The sequence below is a fragment of the Eptesicus fuscus genome, chromosome 11 (assembly GCF_027574615.1).
Source record: "Eptesicus fuscus isolate TK198812 chromosome 11, DD_ASM_mEF_20220401, whole genome shotgun sequence".
In the NCBI taxonomy this organism is placed as follows: domain Eukaryota; kingdom Metazoa; phylum Chordata; class Mammalia; order Chiroptera; family Vespertilionidae; genus Eptesicus; species Eptesicus fuscus.
Genome location: NC_072483.1, coordinates 72,579,030 through 72,604,098, shown reverse-complemented (window position 1 = coordinate 72,604,098; position 25,069 = coordinate 72,579,030). Strand labels below are relative to the sequence as shown.

The 25,069-nt window shown below is 45.1% G+C and overlaps 1 protein-coding gene across 2 annotated transcripts; it reads left to right on the top strand.

The window, feature by feature from the left end:
- Positions 1 to 82: 82 nt before the first annotated feature.
- STK36 (serine/threonine kinase 36) lies at positions 83 to 23,540 on the top strand. Of its 2 annotated transcripts, none has more exons than XM_054722871.1 (27): positions 83 to 190; positions 664 to 832; positions 1,754 to 1,894; positions 2,003 to 2,080; positions 3,419 to 3,549; positions 3,785 to 4,034; positions 5,638 to 5,731; positions 6,007 to 6,176; positions 6,332 to 6,504; positions 7,161 to 7,266; positions 9,294 to 9,437; positions 12,642 to 12,821; positions 13,756 to 13,853; positions 14,308 to 14,413; positions 15,630 to 15,780; positions 15,974 to 16,101; positions 16,589 to 16,693; positions 16,968 to 17,066; positions 17,153 to 17,241; positions 17,501 to 17,564; positions 17,732 to 17,842; positions 19,115 to 19,189; positions 19,600 to 19,780; positions 20,011 to 20,158; positions 20,382 to 20,529; positions 21,042 to 21,788; positions 22,819 to 23,540. In XM_054722871.1, exons 2-27 carry the CDS (start codon positions 749 to 751, stop codon positions 22,960 to 22,962), a joined length of 3,945 nt encoding a protein of 1,314 aa, XP_054578846.1. In that variant the 5' UTR covers positions 83 to 190; positions 664 to 748; the 3' UTR covers positions 22,963 to 23,540. The 2 variants fall into 2 exon arrangements, with proteins under 2 accessions (XP_054578846.1, XP_054578845.1); XM_054722870.1 differs by lacking the exon at positions 83 to 190 and adding an exon at positions 297 to 353.
- The last annotated feature ends 1,529 nt before the right edge of the window (positions 23,541 to 25,069 follow it).

Here is a 25,069-nt window from a genome sequence, read left to right as displayed (position 1 = left end):
GGGAATGGCGGCTGCGTGGCTAAGCGGCGGTTGCTAGGCAACCGCAGACTCTGGGTCTTTATTGGGTCCTGATAGCCAAGGGGCGGTTCGGAAGTGCCCTAAAAAGTGCCCAAGGACGGTCCACCTTCTTCCCCACGCCTCTGACCGCCTTTGACCTCTGGACTCTGACTGGTTGTAGCAAGCACGACTGGTAACAATAGGAGTCTTTTAGAAGACCGGCAGCGGGGGTCGGGAAGAATTTTAAGTCAGGCATAGTGTGCAGGCAGCCTGAGGGGGCGGGGCTGAGGCCAGAGCCGGCGTCCCTCGGCCTGGGGAGCTGGAAGCTCCTGGGCTGGGGGTGAAGCGGAGCTCAGGTCTGCGAAGCTCGTGCAGGGGGTGTGGGCGCGGGCGCGGCCGGGGTCGCTGAGGAGGTTGGCGGTGGCAAGAACTTGGGGGAGGCTGAAAGGGGTGAAGGGGGAAAGGAGACGGGGAATAGGTGGGCGCGAGGTTGGGTTGGGGACCCGAGGAGGCTGAAAAGGAGGGAGAACTGCAAGAGACGCTTTATTTGCTCTAAGCTTTCATCTTCCCATTCACTGCACTCTATGGGTCTGAGGCCTGGATTATTATGAAAAAGAGGAAAAAGCAAGGTGGCTAACATGAACCTTCCTTCCATGTGCCAACCAGGCTTCCCAGATGTGTGGAACTGTGTGGAGCTGGAGCTCTTTACTACCATCTCAACTTCCTTCTGAGGAACCCCGAAACCTCTGTCATGGAAAAGTACCACGTGTTGGAGATGATCGGAGAAGGCTCTTTTGGGAGGGTGTACAAGGGTCGGAGAAAATACAGTGCTCAGGTGGTGAAAAAAGAGGGCTCTCTCTTGGTTGGGATTCCACAGCCCCAACTCCAGTGAAAAATGGGCCCAGAAAGGAAGCATTCATACCAACCTGTATTCCTAAGACACTGACTCCTTCATACTTAGGGAGTGTGAGCTCTGAAATTGGATTACTTGGGTTCAAATCCTCACTCTACCACTTTCTAGCCTTAGAACTGGACAAGTTACTTAACCTCTCTCTGTCTCAGTTTCCTCATCTAGAGAGTGAAGATAGTATAGTATCTGATTGGTGGGGTTTGAGAATTAAATGTAATGTTACATTGAATTACTTAGTACAGTGCCTGGCACCTGGTATACAACAAATAAATATTATCACTACTATTAATCCTTATCCTATGCAGGAAGAAATAAACCACCTGAACTCTATTCTCTCTTCATTTTTTTCCTTCCTTCCATTTCCTCTAAATTCTTTAAATATTGAGTTTTTTACTTTGATCAGAACACCTGTCCCATAATCCACCAAAGGGTTCTGTCTGGCAGAAACTGTTTCCTCCTAGGGCCGTGGTCAGCAAACTGCGGCTCGCGAGCCACATGCGGTTCTTTGGCCCCTTGAGTGTGGCTCTTCCACAAAATACCACGGTCTGGGCGAGTCTATTTTGAAGAAGTGGCGTTAGAAGAAGTTTAAAAAATTTGGCTCTCAAAAGAAATTTCAATCGTTGTACTGTTGATATTTGACTCTGTTGACTAATGAGTTTGCCGACCTCTGTCCTAGGGCAAGGGGAAGGAAAGGCTGGGTAAGGGCACAGTACCATGGGGAGAGTGGAGTGGGAGACTAGCAGCTATAATGACAATTGCTCAATCTAAAGTCTCACTTCTGGAGTTCTCAGGCTAAAGTTTCAGTGGTGTGTTTAGGCCTTGACTCTTCATCTTACCTCTGAACAGGTGGTGGCCCTGAAGTTCATTCCAAAACTGGGACGCTCAGAGAAAGAGCTGAGGAATCTGCAACGAGAGATTGAAATCATGCGGGGCCTGCGGCATCCCAACATCGTGCATATGCTCGATAGCTTTGAGACTGATAAAGAGGTGCATTTTGGCTTGGGGTCACCTCTCCCCAAGAAGAAGGGTCCTAGGAACTTCCCAACCTTAATGCATAATTCTGGAGCCATCAGTGTCTTTGCCTTTGCCTTTCAGGTAGTGGTAGTGACAGACTATGCTGAGGGAGAGCTCTTTCAGATTCTGGAAGATGATGGAAAACTTCCTGAAGACCAGGTATGTTTCCAGGCTCAAACTTCTCCCTACCCCTGACTGTCTTTAGGTAAAGGACTGGCAGGGAAAGCTGAGGGCACTGTGAGTCTGAGAAAAATATAAGAGTCTGGGTGTATAGAGAGGCCATGTGGTGTGACAGTGAAGTATATCAACCGTGAAGCCAAAACCTTTGAATACAGAGGTTGGCTCTGCCACTTTCTAGCTGGATCCTCTTGGGTAAGCTACTTGAACCTCTTTGTGCTCAGTTTCCTCTTTCTATTTAATTAATTAGTTAATTAAAATAATTTATTTTAGAAGGAGAGAGGAGGGTAGAGGGGGAGAGAGAGAGAGAGAGAGAGAGAGAGACAGAGAGAGAGAGAGAGAAACATTGATTGGTTGCCTCCTGCCCGCACCCCAACTGGGGATATAACTCTCAACATGGGTTTGTGCCTGCAACCTTTCAGTGTATGGAACAGTTTTTCAACCAGCTGAGCCACACCAGCCAGGGCTGTTTCTTCTTTTTAAAATGGAAATAATAATGTCTATCTCATAAAGCTACTGTGGGGATTAATGAGTTAATTCGTGTAAAATGGTTAAAGAGTTCCTGAAACACAATAGTCAACGTAGTTAGCTATTATTAGTGTTATTGTTATTGGGTGCCATTAGGGAAGAAGGGCGAGTGTGGTGGTACCAGAGAGGGCAGGAAGGTATGAGGGTTATGGTTAAGGCAAGATTCACCATCAAGACATAGTGGTTAGCAGTGGGATTTGGTTGAACACATTTTCCAGCCACACTTATTCTAGGCGTTTTCCTGTATTCTAGCAAGTAGGCCCTCCTCAGGGCTTTTTGTTGCAGCATTGTATTTTCTTATGAGCACTCATCATCATTGGTAATTTATCATCTTATTCCTTTTGTCTGTCTTATTTCTTTGATTACTTCTTTTGAAAAAGGGATTTGTCTTAATAACAACTAATGCATATCGAATGCTTACTAAATGCCAGGCACCATTCTGAGCATTATATTACTTTACATGCTTTAACTCATTTAATCCTCATAATAATCCTGTGAGGTAGAGGATTTGATTATTGTTATCTTATAGATGAAAAATCTGAGAGGCACAAGATAATTTGTCTATGGTCATGCAGCTAGTGAGACTCAATAAATTTTCTTTGAATGAGTGAATGAACAAATCAAAGAATGAATGAATAGGGGAGCAAGAACTATAGAAGGTATTGTGTGAAGCTCAAAGAAAGGGAAGAGATGATCACATCAGCTGTAAGTATTAGGGAGGAGTCTTTGGGCTCCTGATCAGGCTTCTTCCTCTGACCTCTTCTTTCTTCCTCCCACTTGGCTGATCCCTAGGTTCAAGCCATTGCTGCCCAGTTAGTGTCGGCCCTGTATTATCTGCATTCCCACCGTATCCTCCACCGAGACATGAAGCCTCAGAACATCCTCCTTGCCAAGGGTGGTGGCATCAAGCTCTGTGACTTTGGGTGAGGAGCCTGACCTTCCATCTCTGCTTCCAGTTCTGCAGTCAGTCCTAGACCATTTGCTTGGCTTACATGGTCCTCGTTTTAGAACCTGAGCTGCAGACTGGGACTCCTGCTGGGTCTTTTGGAGGGTGCTCTGTTTGGGTTTGGGATATCTCACACAATGAGAGGGAGTAGTGACCAGGTCTAGTTTTATTGACTGTCTTCTCTCTTTACATTTCCATTCCATCACCTGCAGATTTGCCCGGGCTATGAGCACCAATACAATGGTGCTAACATCCATCAAAGGCACACCACTCTACATGTCCCCAGAACTGGTGGAAGAGCGACCATACGACCACACCGCAGACCTCTGGTCTGTGGGCTGCATACTTTATGAGCTGGCTGTAGGCACCCCTCCCTTCTATACCACAAGCATCTTTCAACTGGTCAACCTCATTCTCAAGGACCCTGTGCGCTGGCCCCCAACCATTAGTCCTTGCTTCAAGGTAAGGAATATAGAAAGGGAGATTACTTTTGCATTAGAAACCTATCTCCCCCTGCCTCTGTTCCCTTTTTAAAAATGCTTTTCCAGAGTTGGGAAGGACTTTGCAGTTACTGAATTATTGCAGGAGCTGGGCCAAGCTGTCTTGCTTTTGTACTGTAGGGGCTTATTCTGGGAGGGTATGTCATACTTGGGAATAGCAGCCTCTCCTTGGGCCAGGCTATCTTTTGTCACAATGGAAAGGTGATTTTTAAGAAACCAGAGATAGATACTGGTCTTTTTACATACCCTCTATTCCACTTATTTTCTATCAGATGATATCTAGCTTTGCAAACACAGTTTTCAGTCCTCTTCTTGAAAGAAGGAATCTTTAGTTATCCAAATGGCCAGAGCTAGTGGTGCTAACTTGGTGATTAGGGGAAAATGAGAAAGGTGGTGCCTGCTCCTTGCAGCTAAGTCTCAGTAGATTGGAGGAAGGAGGTATGGAGGGAGGGAGGAAAAAGAGTGGACCCTTTTTACTTCTTATCTAGGGTAAGATTTGGACTTTCAGTGGAATTTAAATGCAGCTTTTTCCCAGAGTGAAATCTCATGTAATTTAATTTTATCTAAGATGAAAAGGGACAGGTTTTCTTCCAAACTACTCAGTTTGGGGAGGCCCAAGTAATTATCAAAGAGAATCTAGCTTGGCAAGTGTGGCTCAGTGCTTGAGCAGCGGCCCATGAACCAGGAGGTCACAGTTTGATTCCCAGTCAGGGCACATTCCCAGGTAGCAGGCTCGATCCCCGGTGGGGGGCATGTGGGAGGCAGCCAGTCCATGTTTCTCCCTCATCAATGTTTCTTTCTATCCCTCTCTCTACCTCTCTCTAAAATAAATAATATATATATAAAGAGAATCTAAACAAAGGAAACTGAAGTGAGTGATATACATAGGATATTTATTCTCCCTTGGGGCCGATATGCAGTTATCTCCAGCCAGAGCCATGGCATACTAATTACCTTGTTTTAGAACAGTGGTCATAATCTAGTACTTTTTATTCCTGTTTTAGGCCCAATTGAGGATTTCCCCAAGGAAACCTCATAATGATGTACCCTTTTTAGAAACAGTCTTTCTACCTCTCCATCATCTGAAGTCTTGCTGAAAGATTTCTGGTTTTGAGTGCTCCCAAACACATCTTACACAATGACTTGTGTGTGCTTTCAACCATAGATACATCTGTTCCTAACAAACTGCAGTCAAAGGGAGGGCAAAGTGAGCAGTTTGGGACTCTGTTGTATGTTTGCTTTCTGAAGATAATCATGCAGGTGATATCTCTGTCTTTCTTCTAGTTTTTTTTCACTTCTTCACAAAGCTGGTGACATTGAGGTTTCTGTTTTTCTGGGGTTCTAGAATGCCCAAGGACAGGGATTGGGGTACCCTAGGAGACGAGGCAGTGAGTTCTATGATTTCATCCAGGGAAATGAGGCCTACGGATAGGGCTAAAGAGGGTGTGATCAAGAGCAGCTGGTGGGGTCTAAGATTAGACCCTGGAGTCTTGGTTTGCAGGCTCTGATTAGTTAGAGGCAGCCCATTCGGAAGTAAAGGCTGATGGGGGACTTTCTCTTCACAGAACTTCCTGCAGGGACTGCTCACCAAAGACCCCCGGCAGCGCCTGTCCTGGCCAGACCTTTTACATCACCCCTTTATTGCTGGCCGTGTCACTAGTGAGTCATTAGGGTTCCCAGGGCTTTTGCATTTCCCTAGTGTTCTCCCCAATTTACCCACCTTCTTTCAGCATCTGGATCCAAAATATATTCTTTACCCCACCACCTTGAACTTCCTTCCTAGCTTTTTGCCTAACCTTTGCCACCTCCCTTACAACCCTCTTCCATCTTTGTCACTTTATCAAATGGTCTGGAGACACTGAAATTGTCTCTGGTCAAGTGGACATGGCGGAGCTCTAGTATGATCATGTCTTCCTCTTCTTCTCTCCCTGCAGTAATAACTGAACCAGCAGGCCCAGATTTGGGCACCCCATTAACCAGTCGTCTACCCCCAGAACTTCAGGTCCTCAAGGACCAACAGGCATATCAACTGGCCCCCAAGGGCAATCGATCTCGCATCTTGCGTCAAGCCCGTAAGCTCATGGCTGAGGAGGCCAAGCAGAAGGTGTGTAGGAATATGTGGTGAATGTGGGGTATGAGCAGGCTGGTGACTGGGGTTTCTTGAGAAGGAGAGTGGCTTTCTAGGGTTGTGAAAGGGCTACAAATAGGAGGATTTGTACTGGCCTGTGGCACCCAGTGTCTCCTGCCCACTTCCCACAGAAACACCAGAATACAGGACCTACCCTGGAGCAGGAAGACAGGACCATCAAGGTGGTTACTGGCACGACCCCTCTGTCCACTCAGGAACCGGGCTTCTTGGATAACATCATGGCCTCAGAAATGAAGAGCAGCTGGGCTGAGTGGGGGGCTGGAGAAGCCCCCCCTGCACCTCGGTGAGGAGGGTTGAGCCAGGATTTATAGGGACAGGGCCCTAGCAGTGCGAGTCCTGGGTTCTTAAATTCTAATTCCAGATACATGCCTGATTTGTCAGGAAACATAGGAACTTTCCTTTCTCTATGGCTCAGTTGTACATTAACTGTAAGGGCAAGAATTATCTCAGTACAAAAGAGAAGATTGAGTTGGGAGCAACAGGTGAAAACTGCCGCCGAAACCAGTTTGGCTCAATGGATAGAGCATCGGTCTGCGGACTCAAGGGTCCCAGATTCGATTCCGGTCAAGGGCATGTACATTGGCTGCGGGCACATCCCTGGTAGTGGGTGTGCAGGAGGCAGCTGGTCGATGATTCTCTCTCATCGATGTTTCTAGCTCTCTATCTCTCTCCCTTCCTCTCTGTAAAAAATCAATAAAATATATTTTTAAAAAAAGAAAAGAAAACTGCCAAGGTATAAGGAAGTAGGAGGGCAGTCAAGAATGTGTGTGTAATTAGTGGTCAACTTATCCTGTCCTGGTCATATTTTAGAAGGTCTCCTCTATTGAATCCTACATGGCTTTTTCTTCATTCCTATCCTGGGCTTAGAGGGAGGGACAAGTTAAGAAACTCAAAGCCTCAAAGCTCTGTAATTCATTCTACTTCCGCTTCCTCTGACAGGGAAAACCGGATCACTGAGGATAGTGAACGAGCATTCCCAGAGCTGAGGCCAGAGCATTCACAGGCCGGCCAGCAGAGCACTGGTGCAGTAGACCTAGAAAATGAGGTGAGCCTAGAGGTTGGTTCTTCTTGGCCTTGTCAATGCCATGGGATGATGGGTCTGGGTGGTTGTTTTTCTAGAACAATGATCCCCAACGCTCCAAGTATGAGCTCCCCGTGTGTTAAAAACTGCTTTATTATTATTAACTTAATAGATTTTAGTTGCCCAGTTATCTGAATATGTAATTATAAAAAATTGGAATACATAAGTAAAAATGAAAGTCCTTCTTTAGCCTCATCTAGGCCCCATAGGTATCTTCTGCTATCAGTTTCGTCTGTCTCCTTCCAAACTTTCTGTACATTTATATATATATGCACATCTATATATATAAAAGCCTAAGCAACCCCTTAAAACTGGATGACCAGCTGGTTGCTATGACGTGCACTGACCACCAGGGGGAAGATGCTCAACACAGAAGCTGCCCCCTGGTGGTCATTGTGCTCCCACAGCCAACCTCCTGCGGTCCCTCCCCTCCCCCGCCCCCTTCCACCCCGCCCCCGCTGGCCCCTATAAGCCCAATCACTGGCCAGGCCAAGGGACCCCACCCATGCATGAATTCGTGCACTGGGCCTCTAGTATAGAAATATATAGTTTGGCTGTTTTTACATTATTGAGTTCATCCCATATATATGTTGCTTTGCATCGTGCCTATTTTACCATATGATCTGTTTTAGAGATCATCCTACATCTGAACATATAGTTCTACTCAATCTTTTGTGTTTTTTTAGGGTTTTCACTTTTTTATTTTGAAATAATTTCAAACTTAAAATTGTGAGAATACCACAAAGAGTTCCTATTTACTCTTACTTTTTTAATCCTCACCCGAGGATATGTTTTTGTTGATTTTAGAGAGAGAGAGAGAAACATCAATATGAGAGAGAAACATCAATTAGTTACCTCCCATATGTGCCCTGACTGGGGATCAAATGTGCAACCTTTTTGGTGTATGAAATGATGCTGCAAACACCTGAGCCACTGGCCACGGCAAATTCCTATATATTCTTTACCCAGATTCACTAATTGTTAAAATTCTGCCAATTTGCTTTATGATTCTCTCTTTCCATATATATGAACATATCAACTTTCTGAATCATTTTAGGAATAGTTGCCCTGACTGGGAATTGAACCTGCAACCATTTTGGTGTACAGGATGATGCTCCATCCACCTGAGCCACTTGACCAGGGCTCCAGTAATGTTCTTTATAGCAAAAATTTTTTTCCTGATGCACGATCTAATCCGTTGTTATGCTATATTTAGTTGTCTTGTCTCTTTAGTCTCCTTTAATCTGGAACAGTTCCTAGTCTCTCTTTTTTTTTTTTTTTGCCTTTCATGACTGGCAATTTTGAGGTACACAGGCCAGTTATTTTACAGAGTATTCCTCAAATTGATTAGATTCAAATTATGCGTTGTTGGTAGGAAGACTATATAAGTGATGCATCCTCAGTACAACAGTTTTCTTTTTCTTTTTATAAAAGTATATTTTTATAGATTTCAGAAAGGAAGGGAGAGATAGAAACATCAGTGATGAGAGAGAATCATTGATCAGCTGCCTCTTGCATGCCCCACACTGGGGATCGAGCCCGCAACCCGGGCATGTGCCCTGATTGGAAATCAAACTGTGACCTTCTGGTTCATAGGTCAATGCTCAACCATGTTGCCAGGCAACAGCTTTCTTAATAACTTCTTAATGTTTCCTAATATGGATGTGCCATTCTTTAGTATTCCCTTACTGACTGGCTGTATGACATTTCCAATTTTTTTTTTATTTTTGTGTGTATTATAAGTCATGCGACCATGGACATCTTTCTAGGTATCTCTTTATGCACACATGTCAGTGTTCTCCAAGAGATTTTCAAGACCCCTCACCAGCTGTCAGCTATACCTTTTAAACTGGTAGCTGGAAAAAATACATCTATGCTAAAGGAGTTACTGGCTTCTTGCAGTTACTAGTACTTGGTGATCCCCCAGATTGGGAGCCACTACCCTCAACCTTATAACTCCTCCTGTCCTCTGTCTCTCCCCTGTGCCTCAGGAGCCAGACAGTGATGATGAGTGGCAACACCTGCTAGAGACCACTGAGTCTGTGCCCATCCAGCTGAAGACCCCTCTCACCCTGCTGTGCAATCCAGACTTTTGCCAGCGCATCCGGAGTCAGCTACATGAGGCTGGAGGGCAGGTGATGGGCAGAAGGGTACTGTGGAAGGGATTGGAGACTGTTTTCACAGATGAGACATTAAAAAACATTGACTGGCATAAGGAAGTTTGTCCCTTTCCAATTCTTTTTCAGTCCATCTGCTTAATTCAAGGAGATTTGCTAACCTGCTTTAGTAACACAAAAAGAGCAAGCCCTCAGGTTTCTCTTTCTGAAGAGAAAAGCATCCATCTAGAGCAGGAATCAGCAAACTTTCTGATAGTAAAGATTTTAGGCATTGTAGGCCTCGAGGCAAAATGGAGGACATTGTGTAAGTACTTCTACAATGAGCAAAACCACATTTACAAGATTTTTATTGACAAAATAAAAAATATAGCTGTAACAATTGCGTATACAATATTTTCTAATACAGGTATGCTAACAAGAAGAATGAGATTCTTTTTTAGGGAGTAACATTTTGCTTAATTGATTTTCATAGTTAGTGTTCCCTCATACAAAGCCTTTCCTTGCATCTCTGAAACACAGTAATCTTCCTTCTTGGGAACTCATCTTTTCTGCTTTCTTTTTAAAGTCTTTAAATGATTTTCAGTAAATGAACTAAGATGTGAAACCATCACTATAATCCAGTTTTTTAAAAAATTTTATTTATTTTTCCTCACCCGGGGATATGTTTATTAATTTTAGAGAGAGAGGAACATTAATGTGAGAGTGAAACCTCCATCTGTTGCCTCCCTTACATACCCCGACCCAGGATTGAACCCTCAATTTAGGTATGTACCTTGACTGGGAATTGAACCCACAACTTTTTGGTGTATGGGACGATGCTCTAACCAACTGAATTAACTGGCCAGGGCTTTTTTCCTACCATAATCTAGTTTTAGAACATTTTCATCTCCCCAATAAGATCTTCATACTCATTTACAGTTAATCATCATTCCTACCCTCAGTCTCAGGCAACCATTAATTTACTTTCTGTCTCATAGATTTGCCTTTTCTGGACAATTTATATAAATGGAATAATATGGTGGTATATACAATGTTTATGTCTAGCTCTTTAGCGTAAAGTTTTTGAGGTTCATTCATGCTGTAGCATGTATCAATACTTCATTCCTTTTTATTGCTGATTAGTATTCCATTATATGGACATATATTACATTTTATTTATCCATTCACCAGTTGATGGACATTGAGGTTGTTTTCACTTTTTGGCTTTTATGAATGATGCTGATATGAACAGTCACATGGAAATCTTTGGGCCATATCATTTCTCTTGGGTGGATACAAATAAATGGAATTGCTGGATCATATGGTAAATTTATGTTTAACATTTTAAGAAACTGAATTATTTTCCAAAGTGACTATACCATTTTGCATTCCCAGAGCAATGAATGAGGGTCTCTATTTTTCCACATCCTTGCTAACATGTATTATTGTCTATCTTTTGATTATAGCCATTCTTGTGAGTATGAAATAGTATAGCATTGCTAATTTCTGATGTTAAGCATCTTTTCATATGCTTATTAGCCATTTGTGAAATTTCACTTCTTTTGCTCATTTTTAAATTTGGTTGTTTGTCTTCTTATTGAGTTGTAAGAGTTCTTTGTATATTCTGGATACAAGACCTTTTTCAGATATGTGATTTGCAAATATTTTCTCCCAGTGTATGCTTTGTCTTTTTATTCTTATGAGTGACTTAAAGCACACAAGTTTTAAATTTGATGAAGACCAGTCACCATATTTTTCCTTTGTAGATTATGCTTTTGGTGTTGAATCTGAGAAATACTTTCCAAACTCAAAATCTTGAAGACTTTTCTTCTCTGTTTTTCCCCAAAAGTTTTCTAGTTTTAGCTCTGACATTTAGTTCTCTGACCCATTTTGAGTTAAATTTTGTATGAAATGTGAGGTGTACATTGCGAGGGATCTAAGTTCATTTTTTGGATGTGGGTATACAATTGTCCCAGCACCATTTGTTGAAAAGACTCTTCTTTCTCCAGTGAATTGCCTTGGCACCTTGCATCTCTCTTTTGGCCCTTACATGTTGTACTGGATAACTTCTTGGTAGGGAAGCAGGTAAAAAGCTCTGCCTCCAGGGTAAGACTTCCTAAGTTGGAATTCCACCTGAACTCTTGAGCTGTGTGATTATTGACTACTTCCTTAACCTGCCTAGAAGCTTCAGTCTCCTCATCTATAACTGTATTTGTATTTACTTCAAAGAGTTATTGTAAAGATTAAGTAAGCAAATATGTGAAAAGACTTAGAGCAGTGAATAGCATACTGTAAAGCACTTGATGTGTTATTCTTCTTTCAAGAAGAATCTTTAAGGAATAATCATTTAAAAATAGAATACTTCCATGACCAATGTTGCTCAGTGGGTTGGAGCATTGTCCTGTGCACTGAAGGGTTGTAGGTTCAATTCCTGGTCTGGGCACATATCTGGATTGCAGGTTTGATTGCTGTTCAGGGAGTGTATGGGAGGCAACTGACTGATGTTTCTCTCAATCAATAAAAACATATCCTTGCCCTGGTGGGTGTGGCTCAGTGGTTGAGGGTCAACCTATGAACCAGGAGGTCAGGGTTTGATTACTGGTGGGCACATGCCTGGGTTGCTGGCTTGATTCCCAATAGGGTGTATGCAGGAAGCAGCTGATCAATGATTCTCTCTCATCATTGATGTTTCTCTCCCTCCTTCTCCCTTCCTCTTTCTGAAATCAATGGAAACATATTAAAAAAAACACATATCTTTGGGTGATGATTAATATATATATTATTGTCCTTAACTTGCAGGCTGTATAAAAATAAGTAGATTTAGTCTGTGGGTTGTAGTTTGTCAACCCCTGGTCTAGAGTTGAATAACATTGTTTTGTGAACATTGTTTTTTAATTTTCAGAAGTGTATGTCAGAGTGTGTGTGTGTGTTTTGTTTTGTCTTTAAAATGAAGGGCTGGAGAAGGGAGGGAGCAAATAGGAATTGCATTGGGTCTGACACAGAGATTCTGAGGGATCGTCCCCTCTCCCTTGATCACTGCTATTATACGTTAGATGACTGAGCATCTATACTCCTCTTCCCTGGTACAGTTGCCCTATTTCTCTCTTTTCTGGGCTTTAGACTCCCAAAGAAAGGAATAAGAACATCTGGTATGATTTGCCAACTCCTTGGGGACACTTGATATGTAGAACTCTTCTTTTACCTCTGGTAATATTGATTACTTCTTTCTCTCACGTCACCCAGATCCTGAAAGACATGCTGGAGGGTGCGTCCTGTATCCTCCCTGCACTCCGGGTCCTGAGCCATCTTCTGACCAGCTGCAGTGACTCTGTTCCCTTGTATGCCTTCTGCCGTGAGGCAGGGCTCCCTGGGCTGCTGCTCAGGCTACTCAGACACAGCCAGGAGAGCAGCAGTGTTCAGCAGGTAAGCTCTATGCAGGGAGCCTCTAAAGGCTTCCAGGAGTTTCTTGTTAGATTTCTCTTCTTCAGACTGCCATCTCTATTTGGCCCAATTGCCTTTTATTTTCTTTCCTTCTCTTTCTAGTTAGTAGAGCATGAATTGCAAACTCTAATGCCTTCTGAGGCCAGGCAGATAATGTTAGTCTGAAAAGCTGACTGTGTCAGACTATGCGAATAGTGGGGAATAGATAAACTGGAGATCTCATGTCCAGTGTAATGGTATAGCCTATTCTCAGCTCCAGCCCAGTGTTTCCAGATCTTTTAGTTTTCCAAGAGAAGCTAGAAATCCAGATTTTTATGCATAATTTCCCAATATCTAGAGCACTGTGCTTTGAAATGTTAAATTCTTGGCTTTCGTAACCCCATTTTACAGAGCAGGGTACTGAAATTCAGAGAGTAACTGAGTCATACACAGGTTCCAACTTGTAAATGGTCCTGGAGATGATAGTGGAAGAGCTAGGATTGAGACTCAATGTTTTTGGGGGCAAACCTCTGCTTCTCGTGCTGTGTCCTGCCACAGCTAAGCTGAGAGAACAGAATAAAGAGATGTTCAATGGGATCTGGGCTCAGGCAGAAAGCTGAGAAAGCTGCACTCTGCTGATGAGTATTAACTTTTAGTGTTTTAAAGAAATTGAAAAAAGAATTTGAGCTATTTTGAAAAACGTAACATTCTAAACTCGAAAATGCTGTTCAGGCCAAACAAGGCACATTTTCAGACTATTTACAGCCCATTAGCTGCCACTGGTTTCTTCTAGATCTCCTGTCTCTGTCCAAACATTCTCTTCTCTTGCCCCTTTTTGTCTGGCTAACCTGACTGGATAGCTGATACCTTTTTTTACTGCCTTTTCTATTTATCTCCATCCCCTACATTGCCCTTACTCTGTTTTCTTCCTTGGCAGCAATGTTGGTATAGGACCTTCTTACGGGACCTGATGGCCGTGATTCAGGCCTACTTTGCCTGCACCTTTAATCTGGAGAGGAGCCAGACAGGTGACAGGTGGGATGAGACACAGTTTTGTTCTGTTGGCCAGTTTGGTTTCAATTTCTATCTCTATTCTTACTTCTCCTTTAGGAAAAGGCTAAGTAAGGAGAAGCCATGATTTGTGACAGGTTTAGGGATCAGCTGACTGGCCCCTCAAAGTACAGCTAATCCTCTTACAGACCCTGAGACACCTCCAACTTTTCCCCCAAGACTTTTGGGTTTTAAGGGTCAGCAGTCACTATACACTAAATAAAAGGATCAAGATGTAAATAACCTAGAGAAATGGCAAAGAGAAGGGCTTGGAGAGTGTATATTTGGAGACTGTGTGTGTGCTGAGCAGGAGGTAGGAGGGAGCATTGTGATGTGTTCCTTTACTAAACTACTCCTACTTGTTCAGAACTGACCCATTCACCATGTCTAGGCTTTTAGTAGAAAGATGAGAAGAAACCATGGGTTCATTTCCCCCCAGCCTACAGGTATTTCAAGAAGCTTCCAACCTCTTTTTGGACCTGTTGGGGAAACTACTGGCCCAACCAGATGACTCCAAGCAGACTTTGCAGAGGGATAGCCTTATGGTAATCTGTTCCCACTTCCAGATTTCTGTCTCTTCTGTCTTCCTCTGTTTCTTCCATCCCCTTTCTTATGACTAGATAGGGTTAGATCAGACAATACATCCAATATTCGTTGAATGCTGACTGTGTGCCAGATACAGTTTGAGTAAGAGAAAGTTCCTATCCTCAAGGGACCAGGGATAGTCTAGTGCGGGAGATGTAAAGTTGTCAAGGACAGTAGTGTGAAAAGTACATTAGAACTTTGTGTAAGACACAGAAGCACCACTGAAGAAGATTAACGCTACTTGGCGTGTCATAGAAGAAAATCCTGAAGGAGGAAAAAACCTTTGCAAGGATTTGGAGAATACACAGAAGTTTGCCAGGTAGAATAGGCAGGAAAGTAGAGAGGATATTCCAGGCAGAAAGAGCAACTATATAAAGGCCCAGAAGCACTAAGCAGTGTGCCTATTTCAGGGAATCACAGATAGAAATATTTGTTCTTGAAGAGACTTGCACATCAGTTAGTATTCCCAACCTTATTTGTCTTGTGGACTAGTAAACTGTATGGATGTGGGTTTTCTCCCCTGGACTCAGGAGTGAGGGACAGGGGAATGGAAGATTGAATGAGAAAATCTCAGAGAAGGTAATTAGGAACGTTTTTAAGGAAATAAACAATTGCCTGGTTGTGCAAACTGGTAATTGGGAACACATATTTGGGCTACTTTCCTGCCTCTAGCTAGCAGTCCATTCAATTTCTGGTAGTCTGAGAGCCTATTTTAACATTCCTAACCCTTTCAAGTCAGAAAGCTTTTAATATCTAATGTAAATTTTGGCCAGCAGTGACTCACTCTCAGCACTTCTCATATGTCATTGTGCAGTGAGTAGCATAGAGAGTTTGGAATAGATACCCCACCTCCTGAAATTCTGAGAGGGCTGGTTTGGGAGGGACCCAGGAATCCTCAGTAATTTTTATACTCATGGTCACGGATGACACTTTGAGAAACATCATCTAGGGAGCAGCTGATCTGAGAAAAGAACAACTGACAACTAATATTCCTGTCCTTGAAATGTGAAGGCAGTTATAATGCATCTTCTGTATGAAGAATACTTAAAATTAGGTAGCTAATCTCCCTGGGTTTTCCTCCTCCTTTCTCAGGTTCTCTGGGGAGTCTTGCTGCCTACTCTAAGCCTAGTCAGTTTTCTGATGTCCTAATAGTAACCCTGCCCTTGTCTCCCTTAGTGTTTCACTGCTCTGTGTGAAGCCATGGATGGGAACAGCTGTACCATCTCCAAAGCCTTTTACTCCAGTCTGCTGACGACACAGCGGGCCGTGTTGGATGGGCTCCTTCGTGGCTTGACAGTCCCACAGCTCCCTTTCCACACACCCTCAGGTAACCAGTGTGGGAAGGGGAGGTTCTCTGGACACACTCATTGAGTAGGTCCAACTCTGCTCTTTCTACTGTCATCAGTGGACACAGTGCCTGGCATTTAGTGAGTGCCCAATAAATAACTGAATTGAAAGAATGAAGGGGCAACCGAGAAAAACAACTAGACCTACCCTGCATTCTTTGCCTTTCTCCATAGGAGCCTCTCAAGTGAGCCAGCCACTGCGGGAGCAGAGTGAGGATCTGCCTGGAGCCATTTCCTCTGCACTGGCAGCCATATGCATTGTTCCTCTAGGGCTGCCTGGCTGCTGGGAAGCCAAGGAGCAGGTTTGAGCTGCAGTTTTTTGTTCCTCTCACTCTTATTGCCTGAGTGGGGGAGGCTGGTTCCAGCATCTCAGAAAGGCAGAAAAATAAGCTTTTATGCCTCCTCTTAATCTGTAGTTCCAGAAACACATGATCCTACCACTTGTAGAACATGATGTAGCTAAAATCCCAGAGGCCTTGATTAGAGAGCTCAGTGACAAACTGCCCATGTGGTAGGGTAGCTGATCTGAAGCTGCCAGTGATACTTTCTCAAGGGCTCAGGATTCAGATTTTCTGCTCCCTTTTGGCTGGCAACACTGCTCTTACCTGGGGCTAACCAAGACCCTTCCTTTTCGTTCTCCATTGGCCATGAAGACTTGGAATGGAATGGGTCTGAGGTTCCTGGTGAACTTAGGGAAGAGTAACTAGCAAGGGTTTGAGAGTCTTGATTAGTTGGAGATAGGATTGGAATGATGAGAATAGGATTGAGTCTTCAGGAATGTCCCTATAGATCGCTCGGCATTTGGCAAATCAGCTCACTGAAGACAACAACCAACTGAGGCCATCCCTCATCTGTGGTCTGCAGCATCCCATCCTGTGCCTACACCTTCTTAAGGTACTGCCTGCCTGTAACTCTTGATACTTCAGATCTCTTTTTAACCCCCCAGGACTGAGGGAGAGACCCCTTGCAGGACCCCTTTTTGCTTTTAAATCTTTTCAACTGAGATGGCCCCTCTTACAGCAAGAGGCGGAAGTGGCCAAGCTTCTCTAATTCCCCGAGGTGTGGGTACCAGATCTGTTGAGAGGTTAGCCTGCTTTCAGCTGAGCCTTCTAGCCTAGGAGCCCAGGTGCTGCTCTGCTCACTAACAGACTCCTCCCCACTCCCTTAGGTTCTCTACTCCTGCTGCCACGTTAGTGAACACCTGTGCCGTCGTCTAGGGCAAGAGCCCCTGGCCTTGAAGTCATTGTTGATGTTGGTCCAGGGCAAGGTAGGCCAGCAACACAGGTGGGCATCTCATGGTGGCCCCACCATCTCAATCAGAGGTTGCTCTGATATCTTAAGTTTCCTTTGTAGATAAAGGTAGTGGATTGGGAAGAGTCTACTGAAGTGACACTCTACCTCCTCTCCCTTCTTGTCCTTCGGCTCCAAGATCTGCCTTCTGGGTGAGTCATAAAGTAGGATCTCTCCACTGAAATTTTTTACCTACAGAGCTCACCCTGACATAGAACAGCCTATCCTTAGGAGGGATTGCAATAGAGAGTGAAGGTTTCTCTACAAAGAATAGACCTGGATTCCCACCAGCTTTGTGACTTGGAGTTGGACATGCAGCCTAGGTGGAGAGTGCCTTCCAAGAAAGAGGGAAGGCCAATCACCGGCCTCCTTTCACACTGCTGCATCCCTTGCTGTATCTCCTTATTCCAGAATGGAGAAGCTAGGCAGTGAGATTGCTACTCTCTTTACCCATTCACACGTCGTCTCTCTTGTGGTGAGTTTTCAACCTTTTATCTTTTCCCTCTATCATCCAACCTTTGGGGAGTAGGGAAGTCATTGTCCCCTTTGTAGCTGCTTATGCAGTATTCTTCTGGACTAGGATGGAGACCTAAATCCTCTCTGTTTGTGCTGAATACCATTTCTTCTCCTCTAACTCTCCAGAGTGCAGCGGCATGTTTACTGGGACAGCTTGGACAGCAAGGGGTGACCTTTGACCTCCAGCCTATGGAGTGGATCCCTGCAGCTACTCATGCCCTGTGTGCCCCTGCTGAGGTGAGATCTGCTAGATAATGCATAGACATGTTTTCTCTGAGTCAAACAAGGACTGGAATTAGGGAGAAAAGACAAATGCCAGCCAGTCTAGAGTAAATTAAAAAGTGGTAAAGGAATCTTTCCTACCCTCTGCCTCCAGATAAGTGACCCCTCTGAGCCCAGACTGGTCAGGGCTTTAGACCTGTTGTTAACACTCTAGACTTCTAAAGAGGGAGGGAAGGAAGGAGGCATCATTTCTCTTGGACTTTGACACTTGCCTCTAAAGTGTCTCTCTTCTAGGCTCTTTCCCAGTCCGTTTTCTTCACTGCCACCAGAGTGAGCTTTCAATAAAGAAAAATTTGGTTATTTGTTTAACCAGTAATTACTTAACACATAAATAGGTCTTGAGTACCAGACACTATTCTAGGTTCTGAGAATACAGCCATGAATTAAAGAGACAAAATCTGTCTTGCCCATGTGGAGCTTGTGTGATTCCTCAGTGGCTTCCCACTGCTTCTGGGATCAAGTCCAAATTCTTTAGCAGGCTACTGAGAGCGCATCTGTTACCTCTAGGCTCTGTAATCCTGCTAGACCAAAAGGGCTACCATTTTCCAAATTCACTATGGTCTTCTGTGACTGCCTTTGTATATGCTGTGACTTCCACTTGGAATGTTCTCCCTACCTCCACTTTCTTTTATCTGTCTTTTAAATGTTTAATCTCATCAGTTTCCTACCTCTAGGAGGCAGAGTTAGGCACTCTCTTTTTTAAAAAAATAAATATATTTTTATTGATTTCAGAGAGGGGAAGGGAGAGGGGGAGAGAGAGACAGAAACGTCAATGATGAGAGAGAATCATTGATCAGCTGCCTCCCGCACGCCTCCCACTGGGGATCGAGCCCGCAACCCAGGCATGTGCCCTTGACCGGAATCAAACCTGGGACCCTTCAGTCCAAAGGCTGATGCTCTCTATCCACTGAGCCAAACCAGCCAGAGCAGAGTTAGGTACTCTTAACTATGAACTTCAACCTCCATCCTAGCCTCTTGTTTAGGAAGTATCTTCCTAAACTATAATTGTTTCCATGTCTGCTTACCCTGCCAGACTGTGTGTCTTTAGAACAGAGTTAGTCATTGACCAAATAAGCAGGAACCAAGACTCCTCTAAGTTCAGAAGAACTCTCCACACAACACCAGGCTGAGGAAGGGCTCTTTCTGCCTGACCAGGAGTTGGGTGCACAGGCTGTGAGGCCACCTCATGCCTCTCAGATCTGCATTCTTCCTGCCTCTCTCCTGCAGGTCCGGTTGACTCCACCTGATGGCTGTGGGTTCTACGATGGCCTACTCACCCTTCTGTTGCAGCTTCTCACCCAGGTACAGCTACATCTTAGGGCGGATGGAAAGGAAGGAGAGAGAAACTAGGCATTTTAGGGAGCTGCTGGACATTAGGAATGAAGAAGCAATCCACAGACTACTATGCTTGTGATGGCTTTAGAAGGGGCCCGCCTGCCTTCAGTATGGACCCTTTAAAGGGAACTATTCAAATGCATTCCTTAGGATTCAGTGGGGAGAAAAGAGTAATTTCCTGGTTTCCAGCAGACATACACATGGTTAAGATGTGGTAAGAAAGGGAACTAAAATAACAGGGAAAACCTAGCTGGGAAAACAAAAGGGATTATTTCTGGGACTTCCTATCCTTGTAGGTCAAGGACTGGAGTGGAAAAAAGGCTTTTGACTCCTGACTTTGACCTCCCCACCCACCTACTTTCAATTTTTGTCTCCAGCAGGGGAAGGCTAACCTGATAAGGGACATGGTTAGCTCAGAAATGTGGACCGTTCTGTGGCACCGCTTCTCCATGGCTCTGAGGCTCTCCAAGGAGGTTTCTACACAGGAAGAGGAGCTAACGCTGTCCAGTCCACATAGCTCAAGCTCAGAGCCAGACTGGACACTGATCTCACCCCAAGGTAGCTTTGCATCTGCATGGCCTCCTTTATGGGACCAGTGTATTGATCCCTCTTCAAGAGGAGTAGCCTAGAACTGGAGTAGCCATAGAGATTGCTGCTGCTGCTGCTGCTGCTGCTGCTGCCTGGGTTGGGAAGGGACTGAATAGATGGTAGCTCTGGGAGACATGGGGAAGCAGGAGCATCTGGGATTCTTGTCTGCTCCACTGGTTCTTCATTCTCGGTATTTCCAGGCGTAGCAGCCATGTTGAGCCTGGCTGTGGCCACCTTCACCCAGGAGCCCCAGTTATGCCTGAGCCACCTGTCTCAGCATGGAAGTATCCTCATGTCCACCTTGAAGCATCTGCTTTCCCCCAGCTTCCTACAGCAGCTGGGCCAGGCGTGAGTTTGAGCTAGAGGAGGGAGACCAGAAGAGCCAGAGTCTGCAGTGGGGGGTGGGGAGGGGAAGGCAGGAGAGAGATAGCTGACAGCTTGAGCTATGAGGCAAGAAATGGTATGCTGCAATTGGGGAAGGAGAGCTGGACTAGGAAATTTGAGAAGATGGGGAGATAATAAAGGGTGAGTGAGCAAGGCCGAGTGAATCCTTCCACACTCACCTCTTTAGGCCTCACGGGTCTGAGTTTCTCCCCGTCGTGGTGCTCTCTGTCTGCCAGCTCCTCTGCTTCCCCTTTGCCCTGGATGTGGATGCTGACCTCCTTGAGAGTATCTTGGCTGACCTAACAGACTCAGCAGTCACAGCCCACCTGCTGCAGGTACTTTGGAGGCATGAAGGTGGGAGAGGACGATGGCCAACGACCTTGTACACTCTAATTCACGTCCAACAGCTCCAGGGCTCTCCTTGGCCCCTGTAAGAGTGGAGCATCTGGTTTGATGTAAGAGTTGGAGTGGAGAAAGCATTCAGGCTTGAACAGAGGTGTGTGGTGGGAGCTGGGGCTGGTAATTGCATCAGTCCCTTATCTGAATTCCATTGGAGCTCGGTGGGGAGAACATCCCAGTCTAGGTGCTGGAGACTCAGCAATTCTTGGCATTAAACAGTGGGTCCTTGACAAGCAGAGCAAGGACTGAACTAGGAGAGGACTTATTCTCTTGGGGTCCACATTGTGTCTCCCATGGAGCTCAGTGGGTCATCGCTCTCAGCTCTCTGTAGTGTTTCTCACCATAGCTTGGCTTTTCTCCCAGATTTTGGGCTCCTAGCTATCAAGCTGCAGTGTACTCTCCCTCTCCCTGAGCTACTCTTGCTGCTCCTCTCCCCACCTTCTCCTAGGTCTGCTGTCAGCATCTACTGTTGCCACAAGTGGAGCTGCCCATCAGTCTCCTCACACACCTGGCCCTCACGGATCCCGTCTCTCTCAACCAGTTTGTGAACACAGTGGCTGCCTCCCCTGGAACCATCATCTCATTCCTCTCAGTTGCCCTTCTAGGTGACCAGCCGCTGCTGACCTCTGACCTTCTCTCTCTGTTGGCCCACACAGCCCGGGTTCTGCCTCCCAGTCACTTGTCCTTTATCCAAGAACTCCTTGCTGGCTCCGATGAGTCCTATAGGCCCCTGCGTAGCCTCCTAGGTCACCCAGATAATTCTGTGCGGGCCCGAATTTATGGGCTCCTGGGACACTTGCTCCAACACAGCATGGCCCTGCGTGGGGCACTGCAGAGCCAGGCTGGACTGCTCAGCCTTCTGCTGCTGGGGCTTGGAGACAAGGACCCTGCTGTGCGGCGCAGTGCCAGCTTTGCTGTGGGCAATGCAGCCTATCAAGCTGGTCCCCTGGGACCTGCCCTGGCAGCTGCGGTACCCTGTATGACCCAGCTGCTTAGAGATCCTCAGGCCGGTATCCGGCGCAATGCCGTGTCAGCTCTGGGCAACTTGGGATCTGAGGGGTTGGGAGAAGAGCTGTTACAGTGTCAAGTACCCCAGCGGCTGCTAGAGATGGCGTGCGGAGACCCCCAGCCACATGTGAAGGAGGCCGCCCTCATTGCCCTTCGGAGCCTCGGCCAGGAGCCCTGTATCCATCAGGTACACTCCAGGGGACTTAGGAACCACAATGATGGGGTTGTATTTCACAACAGTTTCCTGAGATAGTCTTTAAGGAATTGGAACATCCAGAAATCCACTTTGTCCCTCTGGGAGCAGGACACCCAGGGGCAGTGTCTTGGAAATGAGTTTTCCATCTACCATCTCTGACCACAGAGAAGGGAAGGGACCTGGAAGAGGGCTCCATTGGGCTGAGAAATGCCTGGGATCTCAGGACCATTGTTTCTCTTTTCCAGAGGCTACCTGAGAGGGAGGTGAGGGAAGATTGGAAATGTTGAGGTATAGGGTGGTTTTAACACCATGTTAAAGGCACCATGCTAAGCATTTTACCTTTAATATCTGGTTTAAGCTGTTACATTCCTCATTTTGCAGGCTATGAAACTGAGGCACAAAGAATTTAATAACTTGTCCAAGTTACAAAGCTAGTATGTAGGATTAGACTTTTGAAGTCAAGAGTCTGAGTCCAGAACTCATACTCTTAACCACTGCTTTATTCTGTCTTTGCTCAATTTTCAGTGTATAAATAGCTCAATGAAGTCACAGATCTACCTATGATAAGGCTAAATCTCCAAGTTATAATAGTTCAGTGTAGTAGTGTCAGGTGGTTCATGCAGAACAGAAATTTGATAGGATAGTGGTGACATATGTTACAGGATTTTCTGGTAATCCAGGTGGGGACATAATAAAAAGGATTCTTGGTGGTAATGAGGTTAAGACCCACTGGTCCGGATCCACAGCTGGGAATCACTGGTTTACTATCACTGTTGCATTCATTACCTCTTCCTGGGGACAAGTGCTTGGATGCCTTGGTGCCTTGGTTTCATGGTCTGTAACCAAAGAGAATGGAAATAGACCCCTGATGAGGTTTCTGCTTCCAAGGTTTCTCTTTTATCACACAGTCTATTTTGAATCCCCAAGAGCCCACTTTGTTTTTCTTCCCTTCCTGGAGTAGGAATTGCTAGTCCAAATGAGAGTCCTCTGCATGTCCTGTCATCTGCTCTCTCTCCCACAGGTGCTGGTGTCCCTGGGTGCCAGTGAGAAATTAGCCTTGCTCTCTCTGGGGAGTCAGTTACTGCCTCACAACAGTCCCAGGCCTGCCTCTGCCAAACACTGCAGGAAACTCATTCATCTCCTGAGGCCAGCCCACAGCACATGATCCCAGATTCCTGGGGTCCAGCCTCCAACCTTCACTGTCCTATTGCCAACTCCTCCTTTTTCTACTATACAAGCCACCAACTCAACTGAGAGCTAAGGAGGTTTAAAAAGAGATAAGCTGCCAACTCAACTGATTTGAGAATGAGAAACTAGAGGGATTTATGTATAAAGCTGCCCTCCTCCCCCAATTCAGGATGATTTTAGCCAGTAAACTTCATTGCTATTGGTGCCAGAGAAGGATCCTTCCTTCTCTACATCCAGGGGTCTTTTCTCCAATACTGTGCCTTGAACCCCAGGAACATGCTTCCCGAACCTTAGGGAGATACCTCCTACCTAAGAGATCTCTTCCTTTCTGGAGCTCCTATAATCCTCCAAACAGCTTCTGGATTTAGGTGCACTGGCCCAAGGATTGATGAAGACAGAGCCTGTCTCAGCTCTAGGCTGTGGGGATAAATGTCACCAGCCCCTGTGGTGGAGGGTAGCCCACATTCCCATCCATGGGAGGGGATGGGGAGTGTATCTTTTTTTTTTTTTGTAATCTATTTGTAAATCTTGTAATAAAAGGTGTGCCTCACCCTACTTTGAGCTGCCAGAGTAAGGGGTTGGGAGGTTCAGCGCCTCTTTAGCTTATGTGTGGTGCTGGAAGCACTGGTGTCCTGTTCAGACATCATCCTGGTTTGGGAGCTTATTTATATCTTTTCCTGCCTCCCAGCATCCCAAATGACCTACATGTAGACACCTATTTAATTCCAAGCCCAGGCCATTGAAGCTGAAATAGGAAACGATAGGATGAACCAGAGAGGTAAATTAGATTGCTTTGAAATCTCAGGCTTAGTGGCTAGTGGCACTATCGGGTGGCGTTTTAGGGATAGGGAAGCCTAGCTGCTTTGTTAGGGTAGCTGTATAAAGACTGCGCAGTGTGCCAGAAAGGGGTATTTGGCAGACTCACTAGTTAGAATCATAATCCAGCTGGAAACATTCTGGAAAGCTTAAACATTGACTCATTGGATAGCTTGCAACAAGCTTCCCAAGGCCTTCATTTCTCCATCCATAAAATGGGAGAGTACTTTTTGTCCTTCCTTAACTTCCAATTGTTTTAGAAATGAAAGATGTTCCCTTATTTTTACAAGGAATTTTGTTTAGTTCGTATCTTCATTGCCCACTCATTGTCTTTGTTTCTATTTTTTCCATAATTTCCTCCTATTCAGATCATTTCAACCAATTCAGCATATATTTACTGAGTTCTTTCCCGTATTCCAGAAACTTCTAATTATTGGAGATAAAGCAGTGCCTGTCTGAAACAGACTTTCCATTCTGGTGCAGGAGACGGAACTTAATCCAAATGAGTGAATTATATATAGTCTGTAGGAAAGTAATAAAAACTGGAGAAAAATAAAGCAAGGAAAAAGGATGAGGAGTGCTGCTTTAGAAATGGTCAGGGTAGGCCTCACTGAGAAGGTGACATTTCAGCAAAGACTTGAAGGACATGAGGGAATGAGCAGTGCAGCTATCTGAGGGGAAAGCAGAGAGAAGGATCACTTCACAGGCCCTGAGATAGATGCAGGCTTGGCCTGCTTGTGGAGCCAGTTTAGATGGAAGAAGTGAAAAAGGGGGAAAATAGTGAGAAATGAGGACAGGAAGGAAATGAGGACCGGATATAGATCTTGTACTTTGAATAGAGTAGGGATCTATTGAGTTTAAAACAGGAGGGCTGTGATCTACCTTATGTTCAAAAGGATTCCTCTTTATTCTAGTGTTGTGAATGGACTGAGGAGTCGGGAAGATGGGAAGTAGGGTGAGCAGTTAAGAGGCTATTGTAGTAATCCAGGTGAGAGAGAATGGTATTCTGGACTGGAGTGGTACCAATGCAATGGTGAAAAGTAGTCATATTTTGAATATACTTTGAACATGGAGCAAGTATAATTTCTGGACTGATTGGATGTGGGGGTGTGAACAAAGGAAAAGCAGGCAAAGATGTCTACAAGGTTTTTGGTCTGAGCAATTGGAAATATAGAATTGCCATTAACTGAAATGGGGGAGGCTATTAGTGGAGTGGTAGTGGGTGGGAAACTCAAGTTCAATTTTGAGCATGTTAAGTCTATTAGTTG